Source organism: Leuresthes tenuis, unplaced genomic scaffold (assembly GCF_036924035.1).
Source record: "Leuresthes tenuis unplaced genomic scaffold, fLeuTen1.0.hap1 SCAF_13, whole genome shotgun sequence".
Classification (NCBI taxonomy): domain Eukaryota; kingdom Metazoa; phylum Chordata; class Actinopteri; order Atheriniformes; family Atherinopsidae; genus Leuresthes; species Leuresthes tenuis.
In genome coordinates, this window is record NW_027325367.1 from 21216601 (window position 1) to 21242160 (window position 25560).

At 40.1% G+C, this 25560-nt stretch overlaps 1 protein-coding gene across 3 annotated transcripts in view; it reads right to left on the bottom strand.

Moving 5' to 3' along the window:
- Positions 1 to 8558: 8558 nt before the first annotated feature.
- The window catches only part of slc5a6a (solute carrier family 5 member 6a), a 37425-nt gene continuing 20423 nt past the window's right edge, over positions 8559 to 25560 (bottom strand). For all 3 annotated transcript variants that reach the window (XM_072362613.1, XM_072362612.1, XM_072362614.1), the window contains 14 exons: positions 25126 to 25191; positions 24285 to 24336; positions 24067 to 24134; positions 23643 to 23797; positions 23349 to 23489; positions 23108 to 23237; positions 22934 to 23022; positions 19664 to 19776; positions 19481 to 19548; positions 19124 to 19210; positions 18779 to 18963; positions 17834 to 17937; positions 15870 to 15991; positions 8559 to 15782 (listed from right to left, as the gene is read on the bottom strand). In XM_072362613.1, the coding sequence (XP_072218714.1) occupies positions 15582 to 15782; positions 15870 to 15991; positions 17834 to 17937; positions 18779 to 18963; positions 19124 to 19210; positions 19481 to 19548; positions 19664 to 19776; positions 22934 to 23022; positions 23108 to 23237; positions 23349 to 23489; positions 23643 to 23797; positions 24067 to 24134; positions 24285 to 24336; positions 25126 to 25191 (1581 nt within the window). In that variant the 3' untranslated portion in view covers positions 8559 to 15581. The remainder of the gene's footprint in view (positions 15783 to 15869; positions 15992 to 17833; positions 17938 to 18778; positions 18964 to 19123; positions 19211 to 19480; positions 19549 to 19663; positions 19777 to 22933; positions 23023 to 23107; positions 23238 to 23348; positions 23490 to 23642; positions 23798 to 24066; positions 24135 to 24284; positions 24337 to 25125; positions 25192 to 25560) is intronic.

Consider the following 25560-nt stretch of genomic DNA (forward strand, 5'->3'; position numbering starts at 1 on the left):
GTCGTACGGCCTCCCCATCCCCATTCGGCATGGGGAGATTTTCCGTTGAGGTGGTTGAGCCTCCGGAGGGGCCCATCGTGGAAATCATGAAAAAGAAATTTGGGGATAAAAGTCTAAATTATTTAAATGTATGGACAAATGAGCTCAGATTCCCATTACGGGGGTCCCTTAGTTTAAAAGAAAAAAAAAAAAAAAAAAAGAAAAACTAGAAGAGAAACTGGAAGAAAAAAAAAGTTGCTCTCTAAAATCTGTCCCAGTAACCTGACAGGCGGGAACTGGATGTGCAAATTAAGCCTTTGTCTAATCCCAACCCCAGAAGGTCCCACAGCTGACCTGGCACCAAAGTCCTTTGTCTTCCACACCTCGAACATGACATATGCATATCAATGGCAACTGCAACCACTAACAACCTTCCCTGAGTTTGTTTCAGCAAAAAACATCTTTTCACAGCCTCAACAGACTTCATGGCCAAAGAGGACCTGCAGTGTACCTCCCATCTGTCACCAGAATCTGACGAATCGTACGAGGAAAGCTAGTTAAGGGAGAGGTTTGACAAACTAACACTGACACACATTTTTTGGACAGAACATAAATGCGCTGTGTCAGTCTCTCTCACACCAGCTCAACGTAACATGTACACCATGGACTATTCAGTCCCACACATCCCACTAGAAAAACGCACATCGGATAGCTGGGAAGATTTGAGCCCAGTTATGAAATTGTGTAAGCCTACAGCCGAAAGGCAACAAACATCTGATAGATCTATTATTTTTTCACCTTCACTACAATGCTACTCAAAAAGGGTGACATCTTTTGTGCACACACAAAGAACAGTCAACAGAAAGTATGATGTTAACCTTGTCAAAGATTGTGAAAATGTTGACATCATTCCAAAATCAGACTTTAAACCTTGCAAGGCTCAATACTCATGTAAACAAAAAGCTCAACCAACTAATGCAAAATTCTTTTCAGTGGTCAACCTTTCAGACACCTTCAGTGTTCCAGGTCACCCAGGAAGCTAATTCTGGTTGGCTTTCAAATTCAATAGGAGGGGCTACACATTCACACGTCTGTTCCAAGGATACTGTGAAAGTCCCACCATTTGCATTGAAGCTCTCAGACAGTCTTGAACCCTTTGTTCTCTCCCCAGACACTGCTTTGTTACAGTATGTTGATGACCTCATGATCTGCAGTCAGACCAATGAGCAGTGTGAAGCCAACACAGTCAAATCCTTGAAACATCTGGCTAAAACTGGTCACAAAGCCAGCTTGTCTAAACTTCAATTTGTCTTCTTAGGTCATGTCATCATGGAAAGGAAGACTCTTTCACCAAAAAGAGTTGAGGCAATTCAGAACCTTCCAAAACCCATCACAATTTTATTGCTATGTGCTCTTACTGTAGACAATTCATTTCTCACTATGCCATTCTTGAAGCTCCTCTCGCCTTCCTCATTCATGGCAAAGGTCCACATGCAAGACATAAGATCAAATGGACTCCTGAAGCGGAACAATCTTTCACTGAACTAAAACTTGCCTTACAAAGCACTCCAACTTTGGGCCTGTCTGACCCTACCAGACCGTTCACTCAAACAGTAGTTGAAAAAGATGGATGTTTGACTTCTGTTTTGTTGCAGGACCATGGATATAAGATGCGCCATGTAGCTTATTTTTCTTCAAAACTGGACCCCGTGGCGGCAGATCTCCCAAGATATATTCAGATATGTGGCGGCAGCTGGAAAGGCAGTTATGGCCTCCAGAGATATTGTGGCCTATTCTGATGTAACTCTCCTGGTCCCACATGATGTGTCCATGATTTTACTTCAAACAAAAGACCTTTCACAATATGACACAATACTTTTAGAAATGTCTAACATCACCGTCAAACGCTCTATGATAAAACCTGCCACCCTCCTCCCCACACCAGATGACGGAACATAACATAACTGTGTTGCTGTCCCACAACCGGTTTGCTTGCCAAGAAACGCCATTTACAAACCCGGATTTGGTTCTCTTTGCAGATGGATCAGCTTCACGTGACCCACAAACGGGTCACAACAGAATTGGTTTTACTGTTGTCACTAATCATGAAACTCTTCTCTCCAGCTCACTCTCTCCTCACCATTCTGCACAGGCGGCAGAACTGATAGCAATGACAGAGGCATGCAGACTAGCTAACAACAAAGCAGTAACCATCTAATCTGATTCCGGATATGCTTTTGGGTTGTCCAGGATTTTGACACTCTGTGGAAACACAGACAATTCCTAAAATCTAACGGCAAACCCATTCTCCATCATGACAAAGTCACAGCTCTTCTTGATGCCATTTTACTCCAAAAGGTCAATCTCTGTTTGTAAATGCCTTGCTCACACTAACAACACAGGTCCTGTCTCTCAAGGAAATGCAAGAGCGGATGCTGCTGAAAAAGAAGCTACACTCCAACCCACTATAATTGATCCCTGCCACTATTTCCACCTCTCTCACAAGGGTGCAATCTTTTGCCACACCACAGGAAGATGTGTGGCAAGGAACCGATAATAAGCCTTGTTTACCTAAAAAAATTTTTCCCTCATTTCGCGAAATGGACCATGTGTCAAAAGGGGGGATAATGGATGCCATAACCTAGCACTGGTTCACCAAAGGATTTTCAGTTCATGCAGCAGAAGATCAGTCAACCGCGTATGGTTTGTGCAACACATAACAGGTAAAACCAAAGCAATCACACACGCCGCTCACCCATCATCAGACAGACCATTCGAACACTTAATGATGGATTTCATAGAACTGTCACCAGCAGAAGGAAAGAAACGCTGCTTAGTAATAGTTGACGTGGTCAAAATAGATTGAAGTATTTCCAGCAAAACACCAGAGTAGCCAAGTGGTAGCAAAGGCTCTGCTAACAGAGATTACTCCCCATCTGGGAACTACAACTACACCAAAACTGAGCAGCGATAATGGCTCTCACTTTGTCAATTCTGCAATAACCCAAATTAGTGAATTTCTTACCATTAACCTCGGACAACATTGTGTATAACGCCCTGCCAGTAGAGACGTTGTCAAACGAGAAAATGGCACTCTGAAATCAAAATTAATTTTGGCAGAACTCCATCTCTGGGAGTAAAACCTGTAACCAGGCCACTCCCCTCCACTGGCCTATGTGAGGATATATGCTACAATATTGCAAAAACTTAGTCTCTCTCTCTCTCTGAAGACTTCCAACCTGGGTGGTGAGAAACGACTTCAGAAAGGAGCACTGGAATTCCAAACGGTGACGAGGTCCATTCTGACAACGCATACCATTGCGAAGATAGCCGAGAGGGCAACGTGGGTTCACACCATCCACTGCAGGAAGATCCCCGAGCCAACATAGTAATCCAGCTGCCAACCTGATCGACGCGAGGACGAACAGAGGCCAAGGAGGACGGACGAGGACAGACGGTGACGGACGACACAAGGACGAGCAGAGGCCAAAGACGACGGACGGTGCAAGGACGCACAGACGCCAAAGAGGACGACCCGTGGAATTGGCCCTGTGGATTCAACAAACACCAACCAGACGTGTTCCACCAAACTCCAACATGCATCACTTGATTCTGATGCTGTCATGTTTGGCACAGCTGATGGAGGCTTACACCTACAAACCTGCCAGGACTGTCACTTTGACAGAAGGTCAAAGTGCAACATTCACCTGCCTCGTTTACCCTGAAATTTGGCGATCAGGACGGGTTCAGGTATATTATGCCAAGTATGACAAATACCTATGCAGAGACCCCTGCGGCCCACATGATTGGCAGTTGATCGTTGCCACCACTGACAAAACCATTGCTCCAAACAGAAATCCCCGCTTCACAATAACAAAACTTCCAAATTCCAACGGAGCCCAGATCACCATCTCTGATGTCAAACCCACTGATGCAGGCACGTATTGGTGTGGAATTGAATATCCAAGCTCTGATCTGTACAGACAACTCACAGTCATAGTCAATGGGCCACCAGACCCACATGACGCCCTACTTAACATGCTGTCAGATGTTAACACGGTCATGTTGACCTCTAGAATTGAAGACGAAAATATTACCAACATCATCGAACATATGCAAGATGCCATTCAAACTCCTCCTGCAGTAAATGACTCATGGTTCTCTTGGCTGAAATCTTTGGGCCAAGGATGGCCAGCATGGTTTTTAACAATGATAATCCCTTATGTAGTGGTTTTCTTTTTGCTCTGCACCTTCATTCCGTGTATATTGAAATGCCTGTCTAACGTGCTCATGAAAGGTATGACGCATTCCTCCACATATGTTCAGGTGAACATCAATAATGCTGATCAAAATTCAACCTCTCTTCATATTCCTGACCCCGATATTTTACCCCAGCTAAGACTCTGACTTTGATAACATTTTGTAAAATTTTATTTTATTTTGTTTTTTTTGGGTTGTTTTGTTTGCTTTGTTTTGTTAGTATTTTCTCTTCTCTAATCAACTGCCACAATGATACATTTTCAAATCTGCTTGAAATAGCGTACCGGATACTTAAGTTGATTACTTGACCACTTTTTCTTCCCCTTCCCTTGCATTTAGTTTTCATCCATTTTATTTTTTCTAAGTTTGTTTTCTGTTAGTGATTAATTAATAATCAAAAGGGAGAATTGTGATGGTAAATTTTATGTCTCCCCCCTCCTCAGGTATAAATGCTCTGTATTGCTTTTGTCTGTATCTTTTCATATCATTGCCACTGAATGGTGTGGACTGATCTTTTTCCTTAAAACGAAGAATAAAAACTTAGCCGGCCGGCAGAAAAAGTAAGTTTCTCTATTTCATTGCTCATCAGAGGTATTAGGAAGGAAGCGATTGAAAACTTCCATAACAGTCTTACTTTACTGGTGACACTAATGGGATGTGTGAGCTGTGCGAGTGTGTGGGTGAGTGTGTGTGTTTATTTTTTGTTTTTTTGTTTGTTTCTTTCCCTGATTTGTGTGGGAGTGTGTGTGTACTTTGTTGGCTGTGGTTTGACGTGGGTATGGGACTATTTAACTATTGGCATCTCAAAAAGGAGAGCAGAAGAGCCTATGTTTGAAGGGTGTATGAGAGAAGTCTAGCACAGATGAGAGGCCAAACTCCAAGTGAAATCATCTCTCCCTAAACAAAATTGGCTCAGCTCCACCAGCAACAAGCAACAGCCCAGCGTTCAAGGCTAGCTCTATAAATCTGTCTGGAGTAGCTGGAGCGTAGCTGATTCCCGCATGTACTGAAGACTTATTTTGAACTGCTGAAGAATGACAAGCCAGACTATTTAACTTTGCTGGTATGAATGATATTAAAGTGCTTAATATAGATCCTGGTATGCTTTATACCAGGATCTATACCAGACCCTTCACAATTACGACTTTGCTTATTTACGTTGAACCAGAAAAAAAAAATTAAGCGTAATGGTATAAATGACAGCAATCAAATAGTAAAGATACCACAAAGTAGCACATAATGATTGTGCACAAATAGATATAATTAAAGCTTTTTGAAAAATGGTGTGTGTGAAACAGCATTGTGTCTAATGTGTAAGGTGAAGATGTACTACATGTTGATCCTCCATTTTTCCAACTTCATTAATCTGTAAAATCTTAAAAGATTAAAATTTCTTTATGTTTACTTTACTTTACTACTTCCATTGAAATCTCAACAGTACTTCCTCTTTAGCTGCCGGGTACCACCATGTCAACCTTCAATACTTCCAAGTAACTGACAAAATTTTTATGATTAGACTTTTCTAGTTTAATCTGCCATAAACATGTAATATGGTCTCAAATTTTCTCTTTATTTGATGTGTATTATTTTACTCCATTATGCCAGTCTGACATTTTAATTCCTTTTAAATCTTCTCTTAAGTCACAGGTACAAAGATATCACTTTGCTTCTCCTTGAAGATCCACAACTTCAACTGTTCACACAGTTTACTACAACTTCTTGAAGTACAATTAAGCATTAGCTGACGTTTTAGATTCCTCTTATTATCCCTTGGTTGCTCACCTAAGTTTGCTAGTGACCACCCAAGGCAGTAGCGGATGCATTTTTTAATGGGTTGGACACTAATAGTCGTCTCATCATTCTTTTCAGACAACATGCCAATAAAAGTATCAAGATCGCTAGTTGGCTATGGCAGGGATACAGCTCGCCTTGTAGTAATCTTAATTTTATCCATTTTTCTGCACCATATTCTAAAGTGTCTGCTGTTCATATATCATTCAGTTCAATTGCATGCTGTGAGGACAACCACTTAAAGTGACTTCTCTCAGTATATATATCATCACTACTTTCAAGTCCTTTGCGTTCTTTTTTTCTTTTTGGACAAATACTTACTACTCCTACAATTTTTTGAGTAAATGCTGCCTTTTAATCGTTTTCTCCAATCAAGGCCTTATCTTTTACGCACACACACACACACACACACACTTTATAATGTAGGGAGATAATTTACATATTTTTAGTATCTCCTGCCCATTATGGCCAGTACAGGATGCTCACAGGGTGGATTTATTGAGCTCTTAGGCTGCACTCCCCATTTGCTTTGGCCATACCTCTGCTGGAACTGAGTAGAAGTCCAGGGAGGGGTTGACACCAAGGACAAGGAGGCAGAAGAGAGGAACAGTGAGAGCGGAAAGGAATAAAAATAACACAGAGCACAAGGCAGGAGGACCATTGAGAACACATAATATTACATAATAATGAAAGCAAATTTGGGAGATGAGTGGGGGAACAGGTTGTTTTTACTTATTTGTTTAGTTCATAGTAATCCATTCATCCATTTTCTATACATGCTTAATCCAACTCAGGATTTGTAGGGGCTATCCCAGCTGTCACTGGATGAGAGGCAGGGTACACCCTGGACACCCTCCATCAGGGCTAATTTAAATTAAATTCAATAATACTTTATTAAACTCCAAAGAGAAATTACATTTCTGCAGTACTGATAATTATTAAAGATATGCTTTTGCTATAGATGGATAATAAAATTAAATATAAATCAGCTCACAAACAGGTAGAAAGTGGAAGTATTTCAGAGAGGAAGATGTTGTAGATATCTTCAGAGATGGCCATGAGTTGATTTGGGTGTTGTTTTTGTAGCTTGACAACAGCTTAGCTGATGAGTACACATGCAGCATTGGCAGGTAACAAGTGAACTCTCTCTGTAGACAACATGGACAGAAACTCACAGCCAGAAGTTTAACATCTGTGGTGCAGAGGTGCTCCTTCTCTTCCTCAGTGACTGTAAGGGTCCAGGGTTACACTATTTGTTGTTAACAAGCACTATAACATCTTTTACCTCTCTGTCTGCCTATATAGTCTTAAAGCGGAGTAGAGAGTTGTTAAGAGTTGTTCCTGCAGCCATGTACCTTCCTGATATTCCTGCTGTGCCCTCATCAGGGGTCAAAGCTTGCCCAAGCTTGTATTTGTCAGTGGTCTCACACTTCCCATGATGGTCAAGGAAAAATGCTTTTTCACTTCTTTCATTTTATTCGCCATTTTGCCCCTGCTCTGCATATCAGACATTTCCTCTTCAACTCATCTTGATTTGAGGTATTTTTCCAAGCATCTCTGGGGCTTTGGAAATCTCAGCTAGCTGTTCCAACAAGATAACAACTTGCTATAGTTATAACAAATGCATACATCACGCCAGATTTACCAGCAGAAGTACTTCCAGCAGCACAGCATCTAAACCACAACAGAAAAAATGTCCAAGAATTCTGTTTTCACTCAAAACGCTCAGTGGAAGTTCTCAAGATTCAAAGAGACAGAGCTACCGCAAGCAGGCTTCCTGTCTCTAGGGGAACGTCATTCTGGAATTAAGTTACTCTTGAAAGATTATGCCCGGCTGAACAACTAAACTACAAATCTTCAACTTTGTATTTGTGTAGGCTCCAGAACATGAGCATACTATAAAAAAGCGGAGGTCCTTTAATTAAATGTTTATTTTTCAGCAGCTCAGGATGTTCTGAGCAAGTAACTAGCCTATAATGAAGAAACAAGATGCACTTTCTTTAAGATAGTCTCAAACCAGAATTGCACATTCAGTAAATAGATTTGAACAATGTTCTCTCTGTGTATGCGTGGGTACTCCGGCTTCCTCCCACCATTCAAAAACTTGCATGTTAGGTCAATTGATGACTCTAAACTGTCCCTAGGAGTGAGTGTGACCATGCATGGTTGTATTTCTCGTTTTGTCTTGTTGTTCTTGTGATGGACAGATGACTTGTCCAGGGTGTAACCCGCCTCTCACCGAATGATAGCTGGGATAGGCTCGAGCCTCCCCGCGACCCTGAACTGGATTGAGTAGGTATGGAAAATGGATTGATGGAACACTCATTAACATGAAGGCTACTAAATTGCAGAAGAGTAGTTTACAGTAATTTCACGTTTATGGCTGGTAGAAAATATTGAATAATGAATGAAGTGTTTCTGTATCTCTTTCCCTCAAGATGTCATCCGAAATCTTTCACTTAAGTTGCAGAACATTTAATACAGAACACAAGTCCAATAACTTTTGCTTTAAAGAATCAACAACAATAAATGATTCCAGAAATTCCTTTAATTTCATGGATCGACACATAACATGGATCGACACATAAAGTGGCACAATCACACAGATGACAGTTGACCATTACATTTTTTTTCCACAATGAGTTGTGAAACAGTAAACATGTTATCATTCAATATAATTTTCAGTATCATCTCAATTTAGAAATAACATTTTTACAATACCCAAACACATAACAGATTTAAATGTTTCACCTAATGAAGGGAACATTCACCTGTTTCCTGCATCACATTCCCTCCATCACTACCAATCTATTAGTCAATGACAAAGGGGGAAATAGTTACATCAATGGGAATAATTTCCACATTCATGGATGTTGGTTTGGTCTTTCCCTGGACAGATGTTTGAGGTCACACTACAATATTTCTGTCAAGTACATCAAGATAGAGACAAGTTTGAAGAAACACATTATTAAAACAAAATGAAGGCACAGCGAAAGCAGAGGAGTCCTCTTGACTTCAATGCTTATTGTTGCTTGTCTTTTTTTGGAATGCATGACAGGAGGAATTCTTGTTTATTGGATGAAAAAATAATAAATATTGTTTATAACAATATCTGTTGTAGACAGAAATTACTAAGTGCCTCTCTGCTTCTCTGATTAATTGCATAAGGCCACCGAAATCAGCTAAATGGAACTATCCAACATATTCAAGAGACATTAAGTTTACAAATTTGTCATTATAGTCAATGAATAAAAAATAATTATATAAGCTGCTTTACAGCACCTGATGGCAATATTCTTCCAACAACAGATCACCGACCGCATCAGCTTTATTATGTGTATTCATTAGTATCACAGTGCTCCATCCAGTCCAGGTTAATAAGCAACATATCTATCAGTAATTATATTAAAGACTATATAAATAAATTTACTTTTACTAAAAGGGAGCTTATCTGGCTCATTCACAGGCACACACTTCAAGTAATTTCAGGTATAAAGGAGGATTCAAGTCTATGCAATCATAAGTACAAATCATCCCCCAACTCTGAACCATTAAAAGATTCAAATGTAGTGAATTTAACAGATTTTTTTGAATGAAGTACAAAAAAAATTGACACCAACATTTGTCTTGTGTAATGCTTACAAGAGCAAATGTTTAGAAACAGACAAAAACAATATTTGTGTTGCAATTGTTTCATGAGATAGTGGAAACTGTTACATAGAAAAAAAGAGGATTAATTTATTTGAAATGACAAAAATATAAAAATAAGATTTGAAATATTAATTCTATTGGATAAAAAAAAATCTGAAAGTCAGATTCCAAATGGTTTTGATAGATTGAGGTATTTAGATAATGGGACAATGGTAAAAACATGCTGCTTCTGCAATAGACTAGTGTTTTCATTTCTTTAAAAAGACCTCAACATTCCGTCAGTCATGAGATACAATAAGTCTCTACAATCTCTTTTCCAACAAGTGACAAATATTGAGATACATCTTTTCCGCTGCTTCACTGTGCATCACCTTGATTGTCTGGATTGTACTTAGACATATGAAATGAGATACAAATAAATATCCAGGTACATATGCTTTGCATAAATATGCCATAAGCTCTTTGGAAACCTGTCAGACTGGGTTGGCCATTATGACATAAAATGGAAGCCAAGTCCATTAGCAAGAGCACAGGTAGAACTGACAAGACAGTGGACATAAAAAAGCACATTACTTACAAATTGACTGGATGACTTAAAATGCTAATATGGCCAAGAATTCTGATTCCAAAAAGTCATGATGACAATACAACAACATAAAATATATTGAAATTACATGTTACTTGTGTTCATTAGTCATTATCATTGACAGCTACCTGAATTAAATCTAAAAAAAAATAATAACAGAAAAGTCGCAATTACACAACGTTTGAGATATACAATTACACAATGTTTCTTTAACTAGAGCGTGACTGTCACATGGGAGCAGAGTCCAACTCACAATGATGTGTGGGGAAGCCCTACATCAACCTATCTGTCTCAAGTGAGCCACTAGTACTTAAAATATGTAAAGCTTGTGAAAACTGAAGATGTAATTTTGTAGTGCTTCTATATTAATTATTTTATAATATTCTATAATAATATAGTCAAGCCAATTGGAGTTCAATTCATTGTAATCATAATCCAATCCAATCAAATCCAATTAACTGAATTAAAAATTAATCCAATTCATTCATACAAAGCCAATTTAAAAACAATTTCCGAGCTAAGGAAACCAAAAGATTGCATCAAAACTATTCTTCAGGTCCAATGAGGTGACTGTGGTGAGGAACAACTCCTTTTTACAGGAAGAAACCTCTGGTAGAACCAGACTCAGGAAGGGTGGCCATCTGCCTCGACCTCAACCAATGTGTTCTGACAAATACAGCTGGTGCTTATAGAATATGCTCTCACTGAGACACAATGGAAAACTACACAAAATGTGAACTTCAAAGTAGAAATCAGGTCAACTCCCATCAATGATGTTGGGTTTTCTATTTTGCACTGGGAGAGTATGTTGGTCTCTGTAGTGTACCATCATTTACACTAAATGCACACTTCCCATTCAAACATTCATTCTACTCCTTTTATGTGGTCTTCTACAAATTACCTTTTTTAAAAGTCATTTTTTAAATCTGTCCTATGCCACACTGTAAAATGTAAGGTTTAAAGGTAAAAATGCAATATGATGTTCATAACCATATCTCAATTAATATAGAACTGAGTCAAATAAGAATCATTGTGTTTCTCTGTACTTAGACTGAGACACATACATGTACATAAACAGTACAGGTCTTCTTCGTCACATCTTTTTTCTGCCCAGGAGAAACCAAACACTGGTTTTTAAGAGGGGTTTTAGAGTTTTTAGCCTCCATTGTGATCTCTCTTACATGTATGGAATTGTAAGCTGATAAAGTTTACACTTTTTTTTTTTTTTTTACAATCTTCAACATCTAGATGTCACTTTTTTTCTTAATAGCACTCTTAATACTGGTTGAGAACCTTGCTTCATTACTTCAGTGGTTATCACTCTAACCTTGTGTTAAGAATCCTCCACTGCTGCTCACTAATGAAACATTAAGGGTATGAAAAAATATTTTTGTATACTTTTGGTATTGTTACATTGTGAATATTGCTATTTGATTTGACAGCATTGTCTTATCTTTTCCAGGATCTCTAGCATAAAAGGACATTTGGTCTCTTTGTGCCACTGTGCATTTTCAGTTGAACAACATGATTGTGATCAAAATGGCACTATTAACTATATGGTATTTTTACTAAGTGTCCAAAACATAATTAGGGTACTCAAAATGTCAAGTAGCCCTCAAAAATTACACCACTGGCCACAGAGCTCTTTGCAGAATGGATGTGGGGGTTTATGGAGTTTTTTTCAATCAATGGACCTAAGAATTAGAATACTTTAAGCTTGCACGTATTGCTGATTGATTTCTGCTTGCAGCTAGCAACAAATCTAGTGACTTTTATGACAAATCTTAACTTCTGAATGGAGAAGAGAGTTGCCAATATTGAATCACCGTGGCAGGATCTAGTTTTCTGCTGTGCATGCCTAATGTGGTCAAGTCAGTGTGAATTGGGAGACAGACTCTCTCACGCAGTGCCATTGGCAAATCAGAAAAGAAAAAGTGAAGCAGCAGAGACATTCTGCCACTTTAAGACATACAAATACCTGAGGGTACATCTGGACAATAAAATGGCCTGGGGCCTCATGTACATAGGGTGCGTACGCATGGCGTGTGCACTTTTCTACAGCTGTTGATTCTTTGCCGACACTTAGAGGTGATGTTGGGAAACTGTTATAATAAATAAATATGAACACAATTTGTCCTCAGACTGAGTGATGTGCACATTTGAGACACATGAACAATTAACACTGATGAACAATTAACACACCCATGTGTCTGCAATTACACGAGTGGATATAAAAGCGTGACGCAGTACATGCCTTTAAAAACAATGGCTGCTTTAGCGGTATTGGAAGACATTGTAAATGGTGCAATTGGAAGAGAGCGTGTGTTAAGAGACAGAGAGGATTTTCTGGCACATGATGACAACTGGCTCATCAGCCGTTTTTGAAGGCAATCCTCCTGTAACTGAGCGCAGAGCTGCGGCCGACGTTGGAGCACAACACAGTGAGGACGCATACACTGCTTGTGCCACAGGTGACGTGCACACTGGGTTTTAAGCAACCGGGGCATTCCAGAGGGAGCTGGCCAACCGATTGGGACTGTGCCAGTCGACCCTGAGCCGAGCCATGCCAGCCAAGTGGGACGGAATTATCTGCATCTCAGCCAGGTATATCAAATTCCCACAATACAGTTGAACAGGCCAACATTGAAGCAAAATATGAAGCAAGAGGCGGTTTTCCTAATGTAATCAGAGCTATCGATTGCACACACATTGCTATAAAAGCGCCATCAAATGATGAATTTGTATTTCTGCAGGAAACATTTTCATTCCATCAATGTACAGATCATATGTGATGCGCAAATGCTTTGTGGGGGTGGCCTTGTTCAACGCACGATTCATACATTCAGTAACAGAATTGTTGGGAACAGACTACAAGCTGGCACTGTGCGCGATGGGTGGCTTCTTGGTGAGTAACTTTATTAGTGTAATTGTCCTAATATTATTCCTCGTGACGTGCATTAAGCGTGTGCGCCCCCAATTTCTATCCCATCTTAACAGCATCATAGTTGGTGGTTAAAGTTAGTAACTTGCTGTTTTTTTGCTGGTTAAACAACAGCTTAAGATCTTTCGAACAAGCCCCTGGTCGTCTCTGTGTGCAAATGTTACTAACCCCGTGCGTTAAGTGTGAAATGTCTTAATCAGTGTCACCTTTTCCCCAACGCACTTTTGCACTAGGTTACTGCATGAACACGTTTGTTGTGAGTTACACAAATACATAGGTATTTACCTTGGGGGTAACCACACTACCACCCCTGAGAGAGCAGTGTCACCCACAGTTGTGCCGACTCTCTGTTCAAATAGCCTCCCCCGCCTGTTTTAGCCAAAATTCGACGGTGGGCAGCCAGTCTCCGCTTCACATCCACCTTAATATTGGACCACTTCTTTTTCACCTCTGCTTGTGTGCGCTTCTCAGACCGCACAGCATTAAAAGCCTCGCTCACGCTCTCCCACCCACTCCTCTTAAGTTTGCAGCTTATATCGTAGGACAGCGTGCCAAAGAGAACATTTTTGTGGGCCTCTACTTCAGAAAGTAGCACCTTTCCGTTAAGTTATTCTTTTTTACCGTCTTCTTACCGTCTTACTTTTTTCTTTATTTTCTGATCGTGCAGAGAGAGTAATCGCAGGTGCAGGGCTCATTTAAATATGATTTGCATATTTAAGTAGGGGCGTAGACAGGGAGGAGCCGGGTACCTCGACATGTGCGCTCAATTCCATGTTGACTGGGATGTACAAACGAAATGTGTTTGGATTCATGCGTGCGCACACATTGATGCATCCGGATATTTTTCTACGTTGGAGGGCATTTTGGTTTGAGTGTACGCCATGTTTCAGTAGGAAATCTACGCAAGTCTTTGTACATGAGGCCCCTGGTCAGCTAACACCTACAGTGTTGCACCAGGGAAAACCTCCCAGAGGAGGCTATGGTCGTTCAATGACTGCAGCAAGATCCTCTGCATGTTTTACATGTAATCTGTCATTGCCAGTGTCCTCTTTATGCTGTGGTGAGTTGGGGAGGCAGCATTAGGAAGATGGACACCAGAAGACTAGACAGGCTGGTGAGGAAAGCTGCCTCTATTACTGGTATGGAGTTGAGAGTCTCTAATCAGCACCAGAGGATATATAGTTTGAATTGTAAAGCTACTAGATGCCCAGAATTTAATCAGGATGAATGTTTTGACTTAAGTGAATGTTGGTTTTGCCAGATAGGTGTTAAAGATCAGGATTTTGTTAGCGCAGAAGACTTGCAATGCATTCAAATGAGCTGCCCGAGCTTTAGTATGAAGTCTTAAGAGGCTGTGTCCCTGTCTGGCAAAATAGGTCTGAGGTCCAAGGCCTTTGTCTGCCTTAACTACCAAATAAATTACGGTGGAGCTTTATTCTCTATATAAGATTGCAAAACTCTATTCATGATAGAAAAGCGATACATTTTTTGCAAACTTCTTTTCCTGTACGAACCAGTAGCTGCACAGTGACATTTTCACAGAGTGATTATAGCCAATCATGTCTTGCAAATGAAGCACACCATGTTAGATGAACGCACACCTCCATTCTGCCCAGCTCTTTTACTCCTATGAGATACCACCTCTGCCCTCATAATAACTTTGTGGACCAAAATCTATTTATAGATAGCTAAAAGGTCACAATTATATTAAACCAAGGCCACGTAAGACACTACACTATCAATGTAGCACATGCCCTCAATTTAAGTTCAGTCTCTCAGATTATGTTCATGTAAACATATTCTGGTATTTGGTAGTTCCATCTTCTCTACAATAATAAATCATTTTTACATCTACTAATGAATTTGTTTGTTTGTCAAGATAATGAGTGGACCCAGAGATAGTGTAACAGATCACTGTGCATGGGAGCTGCCTAGTCTCTTTACTTCAAGCTCAAACACCTGGATAGATTCCAAATCAGTGGTCAGTGTTGTCACTGGATTTTTTTTTTGTGAGACCAATAACAAGCACCATTTCCACAAACAGATACTGTGGTTGATGACTCTACTCGTTACTCCAATTAATTTGACACTGTCTGGGTATAAAAGCTACACCCAAATTTGACAGGTCCTCCAAATTCACTTCTTAGGGATGAGGTCTATGAACGGTCTTTTACTGCGCTTCCCACAAGGAGATAGCGGCATATATATCTTTTATATACCACTTTGAGATTGTTAGCACTTTGAGATTTTTAAATATAAAGTGCAATACAAATAAAATGTATGATTATTATTTTATATTATTATTTCATATCATTATAGGGGCAAAAGTGTATGTGTGTATCTTGTGTGTTTTGAAATTGGGATAAAAAAGGATCACAAAGGTGTCTCCTGAACCGTGGTAGCTGTAAGCTGGCATGAGGGCAGAGCGGTCTTTGTGTCCAAGTCCTCGTCCTCCGTTTCTGCTCTGTCACTCTCTGCCTCTTTTAACTCTGTAACCATGTCTTCTTTGCAGTAAGCTGTTCCGTTTCCTTCTTTCTTGGCCATTTGATAAGGCTGTGTATTGATTTGTTCGGGCTGGTCAGCAAGAGTGAAGAAACTATTGAAACCATAATAAATAATATGGAAAACATGCAGCTGTACTAAGCGTAAACATGAACTTACCTTCTGAGTCAGAGGAGTTACACAGCACAACTTCTCTCTGTAGCGCTCTGGCAGAAAGAAAAGAAGTGTGCCTAGCACTGGGAAAACTGTGCCCGGGGTCAGCTCCTTCTCCTTCATGGGTCCTACAGTGAATGAAACAAATAAACAGGGCAAGTGTTTCATCTCAAAATGAAATACAGCAGAGATGACAAAGGAAAAGACTTATAAAGAATTAATTTTGAATTAATTTTTATTCTTTAATTAAGAATTAAAGAATAAAGAGTGACAAAACATTTCTCAAATTCACTGAACATACATTAAAATTACACTATATTGTCAAATGTATCTGCTCATCTGCCTTCACATGCATATGAACTTAAGCGACATCCCATTCTTAATCCATAGTGTTTAATATGACGTCGGCCCACCCTTTGCAGCTATAACAGCTTCAACTCTTCTGGGCAAGCTTTCCACAAGGTTTAGGAGTGTGTTTTTGGAAATTTTTTAAATTCTTCCAGAAGTTCATTTGTGAGGTCAGACACTGATGTTGGATAAGAAGGCCTGGCTCGCAGTCTCTGCTCTAATTCACTGCAAAGGTGTTCTATCGGGTTGAGCTCAGGACTCTGTGCATGCCAGTCAAGTTCTTCTACCCCAAACTCGCTCATCCATGTCTTTACGGACCTTGCTTTGTGCACTGGTGCGCAGTCATGTTGGAACAGGAAGGGGCCATCCCCAAACTAATTCCACAAAGTTAGGAGCATGAAATTGTCCAAAATCTCTTGGTATGCTGAAGCATTCAGAGTTCCTTCCACTGAAACTAAGAGGCCAACCAAGGGGACAATCCCACACTATAATCCCCCCTCCACCAAACTTTACAATTGGCACAATGCAGTCAGACAAGTACCGTTCTCCCGGCAACCACCAAACTCAGACTCATCCATCAGATTGCCAGATGGAGAAGCGTGATTCGTTTTTCCAGAGAATGCGTCTCCACTGCTCTAGAGTCCAGTGGTGGCGTGATTTACACTACTACATCCAACGCTTTGCATTGCACATGTGATGTATGGCTTGGATGCAGGTGCTTGGCCATGGAAACCAATTCCATGAAGCTCTCTACGCACTGTTCTTGAGCTAATCTGAAGGCCACATGAAGTTTAGAGGTCTGTAGCGATCGACTGCAGAATGTTGGCAACCTCTGCGCACTATGTGCTTCAGCATCCGCTGACCCCGCTGTCATTTTATGTGGCCTTCCACTTTGTGGCTGAGTTGCTGACATTCCCAATCGCTTCCACTTTGTTATAATACCACTGACAGTTGACTGTGGAATATTTAGTAGTGAGGAAATTTCACGACTGGACTTGTTGCACAGGTGACATTCTATCACGGTACCACGCTGGAATTCACTGGGCTCCTGAGAGTGACCCATTCTTTCACAAATGTTTGTAGAAGCGGTCTGCATGTCTAGGTGCTTGAATTTGTACACCTGTAGCAATGGAAGTGAATAATTTTGGCAATATAGTGTATGATGAATCAGTTTACAGGCCTGCTAATAGTTCTCAGAAGCTTTACTTGGGCTAAATGCTGAAGAAACTACCATAACAAAGGATAATTCTAGCCTACCGATGCTATGATGTTAGTGTAATGTTCACCATATTCTCTTAGTACATTAGCATAGCTAACAATCAAAGAAGCACCAAACAGAGTTAAGGCAGATAAAAGTATTATTGCTCCTGGTTAAACTGTAAAATAAATAAAGACAAAGGCTTTAATTCTTATTCCAATCTTCTAGCATGTGTAGAATTTTGAAAGGAACCTCAGAACCACAAGACCTGTGTTACTGGCATTGGTCTGAACTATTTTACAGCACTTGATGTTACAAGATATGATCATACATAATACAAGCAGTCAAAATAAATGTAATTTTCATAGTCTAAAGTTAATGAAATAAGCACTGTCTGGGATATGGAGCTGTGAAAGTGTTCTACCTGTTAGCAGACTGACTAGTAGCCCTACCACCACCACAGTGGCTGAGTTGTGAGCACTATACCACATGTAAGACAAGGAGTAGAGTGCCTCCACACCTGTCAACCTGCGTGAGAGGTGAGAGAGAGAGGGGGAAATGAGTATAAACAGACAACACATTGCACCCCTTTGGTTCGACATACAGCTCAAACCTGATGTGGGATCAGAGATGAGGGTGACAAAACTGTTCTTTTGTTTATTCTAAAATTTTTTTTTTAGTTAAATGATAATACATTTAAAAGCACATTCTTTGAGCATTTGTGCTAAGCTATTACCACAGTAACATTAATCATATCCAGGACCAAAACTGCCATAATCAAAAATAAATAAATAAATACATATATGAGGAAATAAATATTTAAATTTGAGTGTTTTTAAATCTGGAGCGATTCGCAGTCGAGTGTGAAGCGGCTGGGATGAGAATCAGCGCCTCCAAATCCGAGACTATGGTTCTCAGCCGGAAGAGGGTGGAATGCTCTCTCCGGGTCGGGAATGAGATCCTTCCCCAAGTGGAGGAGTTCCAAGTATCTCGGGGTCTTGTTCACGAGTGAGGGACGAATGGAGCGGGAGATTGACGGGCGAAGCTCTCTATTTACTGGATAGGCAAATTGCTGACATAGCTCATTATGTATTAGGGTGGGCTAATATATAGCTTTACAAAGGGTGAAGAAAAGTAATAATGTAGAAAAGTGGGAAAATAAAAATGTGTAAATTAGGAAAAGTGAAAAAACATTAGAATATTGTGAAAATTAATAAATAAATAAATGTAGAAATAAAAGAATAAAAATAAAATGAGGAAATAAAAATAAAATGTGGAAATAAATATAAAGTAAGTAAAAACTAAATTGATATCTATCTATCAAACTTATTCATACTACAAAGGTTAGTCCTTTAGATGCATATGTTACCTTGGCTTTGATGTGGGGATGCTGACCAGTGAAGTAAGAATGGTAGTAGTCATGTTGTCAAACAGTGGCAGAGCAGTGGTGTTGAGTGGGGGTAGTGGCGTGGGACCAGACATACGCATCACAAAACTACCAATGCCAATCCAGAAGGCCATGGCGAGGCCTGCTGCTAACCCGAGCACTGCCCCCTGTGAAAAGAATATATAGGTAATAGGAAGAGGTTGAAACAAACAAAGATCACAAACACAAAGCACATAGAACTGGTGATTCTGAGGAGACAAATTGTCAACATTCCATTGTTGAAATAATAATGATAATCTAAAAAATATGTTTTAAAGCAGGACTCACAATGGGGTTGGCCCAAGGGAAGAACATTCCCAGGCAGAAGAGTCCCAGCAGTGGACCACCCAGCATGCCAAAGATACTGAAGGCTGCCTGAAGGCACACAGCATGGCAATGCAATTAATGATTCTGAGATCTTGATGTTTGCTGTAAAGATACATACTAACACTAAATAATGGTTGAGTATATATATTTCTGTTTTGCCGAAATAACTCCAAATACTAACTCTTCGACAGAAGAAACCACTACATTTACTCCTATTACTACTACAAACAGTTCTGACTGCCCATTTCTGTTATCCTGTTCCTCATGAGTTAGTAATGCTTTAAGATATTGTGAACAACTTTCTGTTGGTATAGTTACTTGCAACACAGATCCCATTATGGAAGCAATGTAGGCCATAGCCAGACACACCAGACCATAGACCAAAGCTGTGGAGCACATGAAAAAGAAAGACAACTTTTGAACTTTTTTTAAATCTGTAAAACCACACAAAATAGGAACACACAGATCACAAACCAATTAATCATTAACCACTTGTCCTACCAAGTCCTTTGGAGAGTAGTGTGGCCTTCGCTTCAGCCATATTTGGGAAATGAGGTTTAATGAGGTCCTCCATTGTTACCGTTGCCAAGGAGTTGAACGCTGATGAGATAGTGCTGGATGAAAGGGGAGGGAGGCAAAGACTGCTTGACTAAAAGTGATATGAAAGCAAATAACAGGTGTCTGCAAAACACACACTTTCAGAACAATGCAGGGATAATGAAGTTGTCAAGAACTTTTCTGAAACAAATGGGGCTATCATGTCATGTCTGATTATACCAGGAGTCAGCAACCTTAAACCCTTTACCCATTTGGACTTGTTTCCCACAGAAAAGAAAACACAGGGAGCCACTATGACATCTAAAATGAAGATAACACTGAATACATATTTTCTTATCTTTATGCTATGTATAAAAAAATCTTTAGTGTGTTGCATTTATGAAATCAATTAACTTTGTTAATTAGATTAGAATAGCATTATAATTACAGTCCATTTGTCTTGTCAAGGTATTACAATGTACATTACAATGTGGGCTGCACCCTGGTGTGGTGGTTAGCACCATTGCCTCAAAGCAAATGGGTTCCTGGTTCAAAATCTTAGAGCCTTTCTGATTAGAGTTTGTATGTTCTCCCTGTATATTAGGGATGCAACGGTACTCGGTAAAATATTGAACCGTTCGGTCCGATATGCACGGGACAATACACCCTTATGGACCGCGGGTTTTTGGTTTTGCAATTCATTTTGCACTGATGCTTTATAGGCCACATGAATGTGCCTGTCCAGGCAGGTGAAAAGCCCTCCCCACGAGATGTGAGTTAATGTCCAATCACTGTTGCGCCTCAACCCATGCACACCGTCAGTCACACTGTTGTAACTGGAGGCGGGTTCAACGTGCAGCTCGCACACGGAAGTGGAAAAAAGAAAACAAAGAGGCATGGCCAGCACCAGCGGAGGAGCTGAGAGCAGTGGTGGACTAGCCATCGGGAGCACCAGGAAATTTCCTGGTGGCCTGGCCGCCGAACTGGCCCACTCGGCGATTATCGATGGGCCGTCTAGTGGGGGTTGCTCTCTGGTCTGGACCGCTAGGCTAACAGAGTCTAACAGCAGAGTAATGTTCCGTTAGTTCGACTAATTTACATTGCAGCGCGCATTGAGAGGGCGGCTTTTGTGGGCTGCGACTAATGGTGCGATCAAGTTGTACACGAATGTCGGAATTTCTGAGCTCTGAGTCAGAATTTTAATTTTACCATTTGAAAGTTGTGTTTAGTAACTGTTAACTTGAAAGAAACTTGTTTTATTATTCAGTACACCAGTGATACTGGTATGTTTACGGTTTTTGCTGACAAACAAAATGAAGAGAGAAATTTGGGAGAAAATTTTTTTTTCTCTTTATAGACAAAACACGTACCGAAACTGAACTGAAATTGTGGCCCAAAAACCGAGGTACGGACCGTACCATGGGTTACCTGCACCCTTGCACCCCTACTGTATATGTGTGGGTATACAAGGACACTTCTGCTCATGAACAGGCTGGGGACTGAAATGCCTATCTTCTAATTGAAGGAAAACCACTCTAACCGCTAGATCACGGCCACCCCACATACCATAGAACTTGCAATATCAATACATATATGCACACATACAGTGCCTTGCAAAAGTATTCACGCCCCTTGGCTTTTACCTATTTTGTTACATTCCAACCTGTAATTTATGTTTTTTAATCTTATTTCATGTGATGGAGCTGCACAAAATAGTCTAAGTTGGTATGTTGGCATGTGCATATGTATCCACCCCATTTGCTATGAAGCCCCAAAAAAGTTCTGGTGCAACCAATTACCTTCAAAAAACACATAATTAGTGAAATGAAGTCCACCTGTGTGCAATCTAAGTGTCACATGATCTGTCATAATAAACACCTTTTCTGAAAGGCCCGAGGCTAGAACCCCACTAAGCAAGAAGAATCGCACCATGAAGACCAAGGAGCTCTCCAAACAAGTCAGGGACAAAGTTGTTGAGAAGTGCAGGTCAGGGCTGGGTTATAAAAAAATATCCAAATCTTTGATGACCCCATGGAGCACCATCAAATCCATCATCTTCAAATGGAAAGAACACAGTACCACAACAAATTTGCCAAGAGAGGGCCGCCCACCAAAACTCGGGCAAAGACAGCATTAATCAGAGGCGCAGCACAGGTATCCCTGAAGGAGTTACAGAGTTCCACAGCAGAGACTAGAGTATCTGTCCATAGGACCACAATAAGCCATACACGGCTTCATGGAAGAGTGCCCAGCCAAAAGGCATGTGGGCGACTCCCCAAATGTATGGAGGAAGGCGCTTTGGTCAGATGAGATAAAAATTTTACTTTTCGGTCACCAAGGAAAACACTGTCTGGCGCAAACCCAACAAATTCCATCACCCCAAGAACATCATCCCCACAGTGAAATATGGTGGTGGCAGCATCATGCTGTTGGGATACTTTTCAGCAGCAGGGAGTGGGAAACTGATCCGAGTCAAAGGAAAGATGGATGGTGATAAATACAGGGATATTCTAGAGCAAAACCTGTGTCAGCCTGCCTGTGATTTGAGACTGGGAGGGAGGTTCACCTTCCAGCAGGACAATGACCCGAAGCATACTGCTTAAGCAACACTCGAGTAGTTTAAGGGTAAACATTTAAATGTGCTGGAATGGCCAAGTCAAAGTTCAGACCTCAATCCAACTGAGAATCTGTGGTTGGACTTGAAGATTGCTGTTCACAAGCAAAAAACATCCAATATGAAGGAGCTGGAGCAGTTTTGCCTTGAGGAATGGACAAAAATACCAATGTCAAGATGTGGCAAGCTCATAAAGACTTATCCAAAGCAACAGCTAACAGTTTTCTGTTATTTAGTCCTATTTGTTGTTTCCTTCTCAATAAGAAAATACATCTTCAAAGTTGTAGGCATGTTCTGTAAATGAAATGGTGCAAACTCTCAAACAATCCATTTTAATGCCAATTTGTGAGGCAACAAAACATGAAAAATGTCTAGGGAGGTGAATACTTTAGCAGGCCTGTATATAAATATACAGTAGTACAAGAAATACAAAAAGTCCAATTAATGATACACAGATATATAGCAAATTAAATAGCAAACTATTATGACTGTGTGCTTAAAGGAGAAACAATCAGTATCAGACTGCACAGACAGTTTATGTCTCATTTCTAAAAGTATCTATATAAAAAGAAAATGTCAACATAATGACCAGCTCTACTTGACACTTTAGGGTCTTTTACCTGAGTGCTCCACTGAAGAGACAGGCCACAAACAGTCCTGAAAGGCCAGGCAGATCCCTGAACACATCCATCACAAAGTACAATACCATCTGAAAGAAGAAACTCAGCGTCAGGGCTCATCAACAGAAAACATCCCGCTATATATTGCTCAAACATGAAAACATCGGAGTGCACCTGGTCATTAGTTTTGACATAGCCCTTGTCCAGAGGGCTGTTCTCTCCATAACGAGCAAACATGACCAGACCCATCAGACAACCTAAACACAGGACAATCTGCTGGCATGGGAAAACTACGTAGCAGGACCTGGAAGAACATGATAGTTGAGGACAAGTCTTTTTCACTTTTCATATTATTACTGAAATGTTTAACAGGAGGGATGAGCCAAGAATGTTATGAGAAACTGATGATTCTCACATGACAGCTTCCTTCTCGGTGCGAGAACTGAGGTATCTCTGGACCTGTGCCTGGTTAACACCATACAGAGCCAACATCAGAAAGATTCCTCCCACACTCAGCGTCCAGAAGCTGTGACGCTGTAGAGGGTCTGGATTCAGGCTATAGTGTGACAGTGAAGGTTACATTAACTCTGGAAAAATTATCCCAAAAAGAAATACGTTCCTTAGAGAGATTTTCTTTATGCATTTTCAAGATGTAAAAGATATAAATACTACTTAATTTACTCACATTCAAGCTATGCTCAGTACTCACTCTAGTCCAGCAATGCGGCTGCCATTGACTGCTTTCCTCCAGACCTCTGCTATACCTCCAGCTTGACTGGTCCCTACTACAATGACTGCCAACTGGCCTGCAAACATAACGACTGTCTGGAACACATCTGTCCAAATCACTGCCTTCAAGCCCCCCTGGGGACAGCAACACAGTAGTTGGCAATCAAAGTCGTAGTAATAGTAATCAAAGATGTGCAAAACATTAAAAAACATTTAATTCAACAACAGGTGGATGTTTTTAGAAAGTGGTATTTTATCTGAGAAGTGCTCTCTTTTCATAATATTGCTTAGTTTTGATTTTTCTATCCATAATTTGTTTATAACTGTGTACACGCCACTATTCTTATCATCAAAAGCTGTAATACTATTAATGAAACAAAGGGTTGAAAAAGGGAGCTACTTACCAGAACTGTATAAAGAGTACACACCAATCCCATAGCCAGCACTGCTCCCCATAGGTCAAAACCAGTCACTGCATTTTAAAGTGAAACATTACCACAAGCTGTATAATAACATATCCAACCAGTAAGTGTCTCTAACTAAACAAGATGCTTTCTTGGGTTTTAAATTTTAATCTCTCAACATCTAAAAGTAAAAAAAAAAAAGTTCCCAAAATATTTACCTGCATTAAGTGCTAGCGCTGGAGCATACAGGACTACCCCCATATAAATTACCTGCAGAGGGAGAGAATAACACTGCAAAACAGGAAAACTTGCAAAACAAAGCTGAGTTTAGAGTTCATGTTTTGGAACTGTTTACCAATTAAAAAAAAATCATCTTACTTTTAAAGGGATTCAAAGCTATTTAGACAAAGACACTGCATTTGGTACTATCACAACTGGGCTAACTGGATTATTATACTTACATAAAACCTGGGCTCTGATACTATACAAATGCATATACATGTTTGCCATCATTTTCAAAAAAAGAAAAAGAAAGAAATCTATGCAGCATTTGAGATACAAACAATCAGTCTCAGTTCACACATATTTCATAATTAATTTTGAGGTAGTGGCTTCTATGTTAATTTTCTTTAATATAACAAGTCATTGCAAAGGTGCAAGACAGTAGTGAACACAGTTAATGTTGACACTGAAGAAGGTAACATGCTGTTAAAATCATGAAAAAATAACTTCTTAAGGGTCAATGTACTGGAGCAAATGTCAGACAAATTAGACAATGAATGTGTTCTGTGATTGGCCTAACACACACACTCACAGAAAAAAGAAATTCTACATCAATCTGTGGATGAGCAACGGTTGAAGACTGAGATGCATTTTACTGGTAAACACAAACCTTTATTGCTATTTAAATGCTGACTTTCTATCTCTAGTGAATAATAAATTGTAATAAATCAGCTCTGTTGAGTCTGTTTCAAGTAGTGACACCGAAGGTAAGATTATGTGAATATAAATAATCCCCTAAATAAATATTCAAATTATATAAAAAGCAGACCAAGATACCATCTGAAAGATGAAGGTGACAGTCCCACAAATGCGAACAGTCTTGTTAAAACGCAGTTCCAGATACTGTTGGAGAGAATGCAAAGAACACACACACACATATATATATATATATATACACACACACACACACACACACACACACATAAAAAAAGAAAGAAAAAGACATCAGAAGAACATAAATCAAAAGTTTCATCACATATCTCAGAGGAAGTCTGTATTAAACAGTCTTAGACCATTAGGCTACACAGTACTTTTTTTCTACAGATTCACACGCGTTCATACACTGATGGATACATCAGTAGGCAACGTGGGGTTCAGCGTCTTGCCCAAGGATGCTTTGACATGTAGCCCAGAGAAGCCAGGAGTTGATCCATGACCGTCCGATTGGTAGGCAACTGCGCTTCCTCCTGAGCTACAGCGACCCCAAAGTGC